The 11,307-nt window shown below is 40.9% G+C and overlaps 1 protein-coding gene across 1 annotated transcript; it reads right to left on the reverse strand.

The window, feature by feature from the left end:
- Positions 1-348: 348 nt before the first annotated feature.
- LOC134472273 (speckle-type POZ protein-like) lies at positions 349-10,163 on the reverse strand. Its single transcript, XM_063233549.1, has 2 exons — positions 9,147-10,163; positions 349-444 (listed from the first exon to the last, which is right to left on the reverse strand). Exons 1-2 carry the CDS (start codon positions 10,161-10,163, stop codon positions 349-351), a joined length of 1,113 nt encoding a protein of 370 aa, XP_063089619.1.
- Positions 10,164-11,307: the final 1,144 nt, after the last annotated feature.

Below are 11,307 nucleotides of genomic sequence, written 5' to 3' on the forward strand. Positions count from 1 at the left end.
GTTCATGGTCCCTGCCTCTAAGGGTAGCCCCACCCCAGGTTGGTCTGCAACATTGCCAGGAGTTTTGGTTTCAGTTTGGCATCGACTTTGTAATAAACCACTTTGCATAATAATATAAAACATAGATTTGAGAATGCATGATACACGACTTCTAAATTCTCAAGATCCCATTTCCTTTTTCTGACCTTAAGACGGTGGTCGCTTCTCTCCCCTAGATAGGCACAATTTAGTATTTCCACGTAGAAGAGTGAAGTTTCCACAGATTGCCCTAGCATATTATGGTTCAGTGGCAGCAAATGTGGCCAGTATTTGGGAAGATAAATGGAGATGTGGGATCTTAGGACAGTCTCATACATTGCATGGGGGTACCATGAATGCACACTGCATGGAAACCAGAGAGTGATAGGCTTCGGCCACCAAGTGAGGGTGTGACACCACCATGGCCTTCCACTCAGAGGTCTCCAGGATGTCAGAAACATAACAATTGATGAAATCCAGTGTCCGGGTTTTCAACTGATGTGCACTGTGGAGGTCAGCCAAGATGAGGATTTCCAAGGCATTCTCCACAGAGAGGTTGCTGCACAGGTGGTTCTCACACATGAGCTTCAGGCGCTCCAGACCAAACCTGGTTGCAGCCTCCAGCAGTTCAGTTGCCATTCTCCCTAGGTTTGGTGCCTTTCCAGTGTACATAAAGTATATCATTTCCTTTAAAACTTCAGGATCCATGTCACTGATTTCAACATGATTCTTTTTGCTCCCTTGATTTTCATGTTCCAACAACGCCATGAAAACTGGAGAGCGAGCTGCTAAGATGGCTTTGTGAGCCTGGAATTCCTGGCCAGCCACACACAAGCAACAGTCTGTGAGCTGGGATCGCACCCACAGTCCTCCTAGATCCTCTGCCAAGCAGCCCTCAGGAACCTTAACCAGCTTCCTAATATTCTGGCTGGAATGATTGGTGGGATCTTGTGCTACTTTCACTTCACAGAAGAAGGAAAGCTTGTCATTGGAGACAAGCCCATTGTTTGGATCCAAAAGAAACTCTCTAAGGATGAAATTTTTGAATCCCCAGCACTTTCCTTGCACAAATGTATAAGCTTGTGGACTTGAGAGCTCTTTTGTTTTCTCTCCTTTGGCATTCAGAATGGAAAAGGTGAATTTTGCCCGAGCTACCCTCCTTGGACAGCAGATCATTCCCAGGTATAGGGACAGATAATCTTTGCTTTCTGCATCAAGCCCATTTGGGTAGACTAGTAAGTGCCATTTCACTTGATCATTTCCTTCAGCTGAAAAGATTGAACTTTGAATGCAGTCATCTATTTCCTTTAGGAAAAATCTAATGTTATCAATGGTCCACAAAAAGGACACGTTCACTACTTTGATGTCTGTGGTGTACCTGCTGTCCACTGTGGGCCCCTGTGACATTTCTGCTGGGCCTGCGGTACTGGAAACCCTTAACATCAGCAGAGTGAAAGTGCAGCAAGGTTGTCAAGTCACAGGAATCAAATTTCTTCTTCACCAGATGGCACAAATTTCACTGCAGTCAGCACTTCCAAGACAGGCAGGGCAGTATGGCAATCACAAGTAGAGAGCCTAATGTATAGATTAAAAGAAATACTTATTTAGAAATAAGCTGACAGATTTCCTAGTATGTAAGTCAATTCTGAAATGTTTCTTGATCACTCAAAGAAATAGCTCACCAAAAGGCACAGACCTGAAAATATGAAGCCTTGTTGAGTCCCTTCTGAGTTCCTTTCAGGAGGCTAATTCATCTGGGCTGGAAGCAAGGATATGTTTTCCAAGTTTCGAGCAGGGAACAGCCTCATCATGGAAACCAAAAGGATTCTTCCTTCTTGGTGTCCCTTTTATAACTCTTAGGACAGGATCCACCCTATGGTGGTTCTTCCCACCCTATTCTAATCCAATTGCCCTAGGTGTGTCTCACTCAAAATGTGAGAGTCAGTCAATTTTCATCCTACCTGTCTTTTCTATATGTTTATGAAAACCGTCTGTTTTACTATCCCAGAATTTCTTTGTTCTCATTCATATAGGGGAGTTCTCTGGTCTATCGCCTTCCTCGCATTGACAGAAGATGAGAGGCCGGGGTGGAGGATAGTAACTCCAACATGCCACTGTTCTCAGTAGGCCCTCTGTGTGTATTCCTTTCTGGTGGTAAGGAGCAAAGCAGGACAGAGAGGGAAATAAGGCAACTTTTCCCTTGGGATCACATGTGGGTGAAAGCCACTTGCAGGGAAGTAATGTGAAAGGAGCAGATTCAAGGCTCCATGAGAAATAGGTGTACTGGGAGGGAAGAGGTGGTTCTTCTGGGTAATCTGATACAGTGTCAGGAGCAAGAGACATGGATTTGGGAAAGGTACAAACAGGGAATATTGGTAGAATGTCTCTAAATCTAACGTCTAGTGTGGGATAACTGTAAATGCTACTTGCTCAGAGCTCTTAGATCTCCTACTAACCCAGTTCACTCCTTGGACCCAATGTTTGGAACTAGTAACAATACTGAGTTCCACTGGCATTTCTTGGGACATGGGTCATGCTGGGAGTGCCAGGAGTCCAAGCAAAGCCTCTCCCCACCCTGAGCAGCTGTGAGCCTGCCAGCCTGCAGGCTGAGAAACACACATCACATCTTCTCCCCCCACCCATTAGCAAGTGGGAGCCAGTAATCTGGAAGTCCCTTGAGAGGTTGACCCTAGGCAATGTAGTAAGGAGGGGATTTCCTTCTATCAACTCTTTCAAGTCCAATACTTTTATCCATGTTTTGCTTTGTTCTATATAATAAGGTCTTTTTTAAAAGCTGGTTGTGTTTAACTGAGTTTCCACATACATGAAAGCACGCACAGGTATTTTGAAGCAAACCAGAGATTCTATCACAGCCATTAGTGACTTCCTTATTGTCTGATTTTAAAGACCTAAAACTCCTTTCTCATACTGTTTGGATTAATTTTATCCTAGGTTGCTCAGTATGAATTCTCTGTATTGTAAGACATGGAAAACTATTTGGAAGAAAACAAGAGACAATATGATAGATAGGGAAGATCTCAGATTATCTAGTTTTGAAATTTGTATTTTTACATTGAGTTCTTATGTCCAATTTTGCTCTGTTCCATTGTGTTTAATTTTATCCCCTTTAACACAAAACAACAATGCTGATTTGCACGGTGCGGTCTAACACATCTGTAATCCCAGCACTCACAATGCAGGAAAATCATTGCAGTTTCAAGGACATGTGGGATTAAATACCAACCTGAATCAAAAACCAAAGGAATGAAAGCACAGAACGAATGAGGATGGAAGGAAGAAAGGAAGGAAGGAAGGAAAGAAAGAAGGAAGGAAGGAAGGAAGGAAGGAAGGAAGGAAGGAAGGAAGGAAGGAAGACATGAAGAAGGGCTACCACTTCAGGAATAGATATCACTGGCTTTCTTCCAAAGCTTTGCTTTTTTCTATTTCACATACTCAGAGTGTGCTCCAGTTTTCCACCAGACTCAGAAGTGTTACATACCCTCATGTACTTGGGGAACTTATTGGGAGGAGCTCAACAGTCCTAATCCCTAACAGATTTTTTTTTGTCTTTTTCATTTTTATTGGTACCAGGGATAGAACTCAGGACTATTGCTTGCCAGGCAGGTGCTTATCCTGCTGAGATAAACCCTGAGCCCCTCCCAAACAGATTTTAATACTCTATTTTTGCTTTTATTGTCTGCAAACTTGTCTATTACACATGGGCAGGTAGAATTCATTTAATCATTGCTAACTGGAGAAATAATTGCCTCAATTATTGGTAGGTTAAATTCCTTTTCTGTACCAGGAAAGCTTTCTCTCATGAGGTCTGCAAATAGCTTTTAATGTCATTTGTTTTCTCTCCTTGTCACTAAGTGCCAGCCTGAACTCAGTATCTGAAGCCCTTTCCTCAAACTGGCCTAAAGTGCTCTGAATTTTTAAAATGGATTTTTGTTTCTCTTGGATATCTGCTTGAAGCTATTTAAAGGGTTCATTTATTTCTTAGGTGGTGCTTCAATAATTCTTATAAGCTCGTCTTTTTTTTTTTTTATTTGTCTGTGTCTGCACTAACCTCACTAAGAATGTTGTGTATTTTGGTAATCTCTGTTGTTGCTTGTAGATACTGGAGAGATTACTTCTGATTTAATATTTTCCACAGCCTCATTCAATTGCCTTGTTGCCACATTGAAGTAACCTTCCATTAGCTTTTCAAATTTTCCAACCTCATTTCCCCCCAGGTTTGCTTTGGTGGCCTGGGTACCAGAGGATTAGTCAGATTTGTGTGTTCGCATGTCTTTCCTGTTTCAATTGAATTCCTACTGTGATACTTGCTTGCTAGTTTCCTAACAGTATGAACTGAGTTTGTGAAGATAGAACAGAATGGAAAACAATGATGAACAATATATAAATTCATGATATGTCCAATCTGTCCTCAAGGGTTAAGATTCAAAATATATTTTGGAGAAAGCAGAGTAATGGCAAAAGGGAAAGAGATTACAATAAAACAGAGCTGATAGATGGATCCCACCGAATGGGGGAAACAAATGCAGAAGACTAAAAGAGATTTGAAAGAGAAAACTTTAAATCCAAAAAAAAGCATACCCACAAGGAAGTTAGGACTCACAGTCACCCTCAGAAATTAAGAACAAAATAAAGGAGAAATAAAAAGCAGATGAATAAAACAAGAAAATACCAAACAAAAAAGAAAAAATGAATGAAAAAAAAAATCGGTCTCTTCCAGGATTCTCTCTGGATTCATTATTAGATGCCCTATGGATACAGTGTTCTGAGTCCTGCCACTCTTTCCCTTCAAACCAGGCCCTGCCTTATGATGGAGTAGTAGACAGCATTAGCCAGCCTGCCTCAAGATGAGACTCATTGGAATAAGCTCAGTCCAATCAATTTCCATGTGTCTGCAGGCAACTAGGATCTTCTAAATGAGGCTAGCAGCTGTTCTGGTTAAGGTTCATCTGACTTCACTTCAACATGGCTCCTGCCAAACATTCCCTCCTGCTGAATGACAAAATCCTTCTCCATTCTGTGCCAGACAGTGAAGGCCGCCAGGCCTGTTGCTTACCTACACTGCTGAGTCTCTCAGCAATGTCCACTGGTCTCACCAGCTGCCACTGTTACCAGGAACAAGAGTCCCCAGGTCCAAACATCTCCCCTCACTAGTGTTGATGATTTCCTGATTCTGCAATAACTAGCATAACTGAAATAGGTTCAATGCCCATATCAGTACAATACCCAACAATCATCATTGCTGCACTCTCTTAGTTAATTATAGGTCCTGAATTGTATGCAAGATATGTGCACTAGTTGTAATTCTATTGTGTAGATTTTGATATTTCTACATTAAAAAGATACTTTCTGGTACAAAATGACAAGAAAAATAGAAATCATGGGTAATTTGCCATAAATTTTCTTCTGTACATCTTATTTTATAAATATGAGCATAACACTATTAGAGACACAAACACACACACATAGACACACACACACACACACACAAATTATATTTAAGCTAATCAAATGCAAGCTCTTGAAGTCGCTTTCAAATAGGGTAAAATTTTTCAAAAATTAACCCTTCTTAGAATATTGAATAAGTTTCTTCCTTGGATACACTGTCGAATTCCATTTGCATTGAAAAAGTCATCAGCCTTGTAGGAACATTTTGTACATTTTTTTCATGAATTCTCTTTGTGTAGCAATGCCTTTTAAACCAGGCTGATGAAAGGTGGGAAAATGCTGATTTTGTTTCTAATCCAGCCCTAGAGCTGTGTTAGAACTGAATGGGCCAAAATTTTTCCACATTCTTGTGTACAGATACAAGAGTATTGCCTGGCATATACCTTGTGATACGTAGTAAGGTGCTATTTATTGAGATTACAAGATGACAGTAGGATGAATAACAAGTGCAAAATGGAAAGTAAAGAGGAACTGAATCTTTAAAGATTCAGGGTTATAGTACCTAAGAATTTAGACCCAGATGTCTTCCACAGAGATGTGATAAGGCTAATACATGTGCCTGCTGTTAAGGTCACATATATTTGGCTCCTATTGCCTCCATTTTGGTTAGAAACCTCTAACACTGTTCCATGTTTTACTAGGGTTTGTGATTTGCTGACTGAGAGATCACTGCATGTTAACTATACACATAAATTATCAGTCATATTGTGATTAGAGTGGAATGAAGGAAAGGAAATGGGTCATGCAATTTTACTATTTGTCACTAGTCTCCTACCACTTTCATCATCTGGGACTCCTGGATAGATACTTTATTTATTAGTGTGTTGTTTGCACATAAGAGTTGGAAGTGTCACAAGATGCCTTCACTAGTAGCTCCAGAATGTGTGACACACAACTTTGGATGATACAGGTAAGTCGGTGCCTCCAGGGACTTTGGCAGGCCTTTCAGTGCTTGCCAAATGCAGTTGGTGATTTCCTTGCTTCAGAATGCCTGTAAAGTTATGGCAAATTCTTGTTCATCTTCTGTCATATATTTTTCTTAGAAATAAGCAGTCAAACAAGTGGTGTCTTCCCAAAACTCTTCTGCTGGTAATGTTGGATTGGCAATACCTTCCATAGAATCCCGACATCACAGAGGGATGACTGTTTTCTGGAAACGGGAGTACATCAGCCTTCAAGAGTTCACAACTGTGACACCAATTGAGGAAATGAACAAGCATTCTCAGTCCTAACTCCTAATGCTTAACAGCTGGCATGTCACTCTCACAAGAGCGTTAAAATAGCGCCATATGTGACTGTTTACCGTTTAGCTACTTAAGTAGCAAATCTTGCCTGGTTCCTCTCTAGAATTACAAGGAAAATATACTTTTGGTCAATTTGCACATTCAGTATAACTTCCATCACTATGAAGTACTTGACAATAATTCACTGTAACACATAATGGTACTCAGAGAAGCTGAGAAGACCTGTGCTTGCCCTGAAAAATCTTCTGCCCTAGTCCACTTTGCTCCATTCATTTCACTATGAGGAAATTACACTTTGTAAGTTATTTTCTATGTTTTTTTTTATTCATTTGAGGCAATGATAGAAACTCATACTTTTTAATTTCCACATGTCATTTAAAAGATAATAATTATTTACATATTTGGAAAGAAAAAAAATTAACACTTCAATAGTCTCCCTTGTAGAATGAAAAGCAATTCTGAAGCAACTGGGATGACTCCTATATAAACAGCAAGTCAGGTATGGACAGCTGAGGAATCTGTGTCCTCAAAGTTTTCACACCAAAATTAATAAAAAATTTCTTTTTTTTTCTCTTTTAAATTTTTTCCTGTTTTATTCTCTTTAAGGAGGAGGAGAGAATGGAAGTGAAATAAAACGTGAGGGGGATAATCCCAAAACACATATTCCCACAACATCTAAGAACCATAGTTCTTTTCAAGAAATATGCACACAGAGTGAATTATTTTGTCTCATTTTCAACCATCTCAGCCTGATTGAGGGGAAAAAGCGACACTTCTAGGAGTGAGGACACAAGACTAGGACATATGTATACCAAATATCTGCAAAAGTCAGGCAGTACACTGAGACAAAGAAGCACTTGCCTGGCAATAACCAGGTTGTGAGTTGTGAGTTGAAGCCATGATAAATACCAAGAGAAACAGAGATAGATAGACAGATAGACAGACAGACAGATAGACAGACAGAGAAAGAGAGAGAGAGAGAGAGAGAGAGAGAGAGAGAGACAGAACTCTTAGTGATTTTAATGCATTATTGTTATACAAATCATTATCCAATATTGACATTCATAAAGATTTACACAACCAACATATGAAGGGTTACCATCTGTAAGCCCTGATTAAACAAATGTTTGGAAATCTGTACCTGTTCAAGACAAGGGGATTCATTTCCTTAGATATTTTTAAAAGGTCTGAGCCATTACATAGTCTAGGTGATTCCAGAATAACACCACTAGCGATTTTTACAAAAGCCCAAAGTTTGAGATGAAACCCACTACGTTCTCACTTTTAATTTTACTTCTATTCTTCATAATACTGTAGAAACATGTATTCTATTCTTATGGATATTAAATGTTCACAGTGAGAAAGCTCTTTTTGAGATTTATAATGTTAATTTGCCAACACCCATTTCTCAGTGCAGTTGTAAGTAATAAATTTTGCTTCCTCAACGTGAATTCCTGTGAAATACATAAAATGTTTCTACATTTAATTCTCTTTTTTGCCATTTTCATAAATCTGAGCATTTTCCTCTCTTTTTCTCCACGACCATGATTGGACTGCTCGCTCAGAGGCATAGATTTTGAGGGACTGTACTGTAGTGCTTGTGCTGCCTGTCTGTGTCAAGGGACAGGACAAGATGAGCAAAGACTTGCATTATGTGAAGGTCCTTTGGCTTCAGCAGCCTGAGTTCTGGGTCATTTATTTCTCCCATCTACTATGTTAATTAGTGACATTGTCCATCCATTGTGTTCATCCTGTGTGTGGGCCTGAAATCATCAGCACACTCGGAAATTTTTCTTAGCTTCTTTATCTATCATACAGAAAAAGGATGAGGAGTCAAACAACTGTATAAAGTAAGATTCAGGTTTATTTATAGAGAAAAGTGTGGGACAGTAAAAAGCCCATGTTACAAGTGGGGTGCCCAGGGATGCATGATGGTGCAGAAAGCCAGGAAGGAGTCTTGCATTTACAGAGTGAAGTTCATGGTCCCTGCCTCTAAGGGTAGCCCCACCCCAGGTTGGTCTGCAACATTGCCAGGAGTTTTGGTTTCAGTTTGGCATCGACATTGTAAAAAAACCACTTTGCATAGTATTATAAAACAAAGATTTGAGAATGCATGATACACGACTTCTAAATTCTCAAGATCCCATTTCCTTTTTTTGACCTTAAGACGGTGGTCCCTTCTCTCCCCTAGATAGGCACAATTTAGTATTTCCACGTAGAAGAGTGAAGTTTCCACAGATTGCCCTAGCATATTATGGTTCAGTGGCAGCAAATGTGGCCAGTATTTGGGAAGATAAATGGAGATGTGGGATCTTAAGACAGTCTCATACGTTGCATGGGGGTACCATGAATGCACACTGCATGGAAACCAGAGTGATAGGCTTCGGCCACCAAGTGACGGTGTGACACCACCATGACCTTCCACTCAGAGGTCTCCAGGATGTCAGAAACATAAAAATTGATGAAATCCAGTGTCCGGGTTTTCAACTGATGTGCACTGTGGAGGTCAGCCAAGATGAGGATTTCCACGGCATTCTCCACAGAGAGGTTGCTGCACAGGTGGTTCTCACACATGAGCTTCAGGCGCTCCAGACCAAACCTGGTTGCAGCCTCCAGCAGTTCAGTTGCCATTCTCCCTAGGTTTGGTGCCTTTCCAGTGTACATAAAGTATATCATTTCCTTAAAAACTTCAGGATCCATGTCACTGATTTCAATACGATTCTTTTTGCTCCCTTGATTTTCATGTTCCAACAACGCCATGAAAACTGGAGAGCGAGCTGCTAAGATGGCTTTGTGAGCCTGGAATTCCTGGCCAGCCACACACAAGCAACAGTCTGTGAGCTGGGATCGCTCCCACAGTCCTCCTAGATCCTCTGCCAAGCAGCCCTCAGGAACCTTAACCAGCTTCCTAATATTCTGGCTGGAATGATTGGTGGGATCTTGTGCTACTTTCACTTCACAGAAGAAGGAAAGCTTGTCATTGGAGAGAAGCCCATTGTTTGGATCCAAAAGAAACTCTCTAAGGATGAAATTTTTGAATCCCCAGCACTTTCCTTGCACAAATGTATAAGCTTGTGGACTTGAGAGCTCTTTTGTTTTCTCTCCTTTGGCATTCAGAATGGAAAAGGTGAATTTTGCCCGAGCTACACTCCTTGGACAGCAGATCATTCCCAGGTATAGGGACACATAATCTTTGCTTTCTGCATCAAGCCCATTTGGGTAGACTAGTAAGCGCCATTTCACTTGATCATTTCCTTCAGCTGAAAAGATTGAACTTTGAATGCAGTCATCTATTTCCTTTAGGCAAAATCTAATGTTATCAATGGTCCACAAAAAGGACACGTTCACTACTTTGATGTATGTGGTGTACCTGCTGTCCACTGTTGGCCCCTGTGACATTTCTGCTGGGCCTGCGGTACTGGAAACCCTTAACATCAGCAGAGTGAAAGTGCAGCAAGGTTGTCAAGTCACAGGAATCAAATTTCTTCTTCACCAGATGGCACAAATTTCACTGCAGTCAGCACTTCCAAGACAGGCAGGGCAGTATGACAATCACAAGTAGAGAGCCTAATGTATAGATTAAAAGAAATACTTATTTAGAAATAAGCTGACAGATTTCCTAGTATGTAAGTCAATTCTGAAATATTTCTTGATCACTCAAAGAAATAGCTCACCAAAAGGCACAGACCTGAAAATATGAAGCCTTGTTGAGTCCCTTCTGAGTTCCTTTCAGGAGGCTAATTCATCTGGGCTGGAAGCAAGGATATGTTTTCCAAGTTTCGAGCAGGGAACAGCCTCATCATGGAAACCAAAAGGATTCTTCCTTCTTGGTATCCCTTTTATAACTCTTAGGACAGGATCCACCCTATGGTGGTTCTTCCCACCCTATTCTAATCCAATTGCCCTAGGTGTGTCTCACTCAAAATGTGAGAGTCAGTCAATTTTCATCCTACCTGTCTTTTCTATATGTTTATGAAAACAGTCTGTTTTACTATCCAAGAATTTCTTTTTTCTCATTCATATAGGGGAGTTCTCTGGTCTATGGCCTTCCTCGCATTGACAGAAGATGAGAGGCCGGGGTGGAGGATAGTAACTCCAACATGCCACTGATCTCAGTATGCCCTCTGAGTGTATTCCTTTCTGGTGGTAAGGAGCAAAGCAGGACAGAGAGGGAAATAAGGCAACTTTTCCCTTGGGATCACATGTGGGTGAAAGCCACTTGCAGGGAAGTAATGTGAAAGGAGCAGATTCAAGGCTCCATGAGAAATAGGTGTACTGGGAGGGAAGAGGTGGTTCTTCTGGGTAATCTGATACAGTGTCAGGAGCAAGAGACATGGATTTGGGAAAGGTACAAACAGGGCATATTGGTAGAATGTCTCTAAATCTAACGTCTAGTGTGGGATAACTGTAAATGCTACTTTCTCAGAGCTCTTAGATCTCCTACTAACCCAGTTCACTCCTTGGACCCAATGTTTGGAACTAGTAACAATACTGAGTTCCACTGGCATTTCTTGGGACATGGGTCATGCTGGGAGTGCCAGGAGTCCAAGCAAAGCCTCTCCCCACGGTGAGCAGCTGT

This window comes from Cavia porcellus, unplaced genomic scaffold, assembly GCF_034190915.1.
Source record: "Cavia porcellus strain 051 isolate PalLab524CR breed Dunkin Hartley unplaced genomic scaffold, mCavPor4.1 scaffold_23, whole genome shotgun sequence".
Lineage (NCBI taxonomy): Eukaryota > Metazoa > Chordata > Mammalia > Rodentia > Caviidae > Cavia > Cavia porcellus.

Bases quoted from the DNA above. Each gene is read 5' to 3' on its own strand.
- LOC134472273 (XM_063233549.1), bottom strand. From the start codon at position 10,163: ATGTTAAGGGTTTCCAGTACCGCAGGCCCAGCAGAAATGTCACAGGGG. The intron at 445-9,146 runs GTCATGGTGGTG...TCTGAGTGGAAG, and splicing joins TGGAGACCTCTGAGTGGAAG to GCCATGGTGGTGTCACACCC.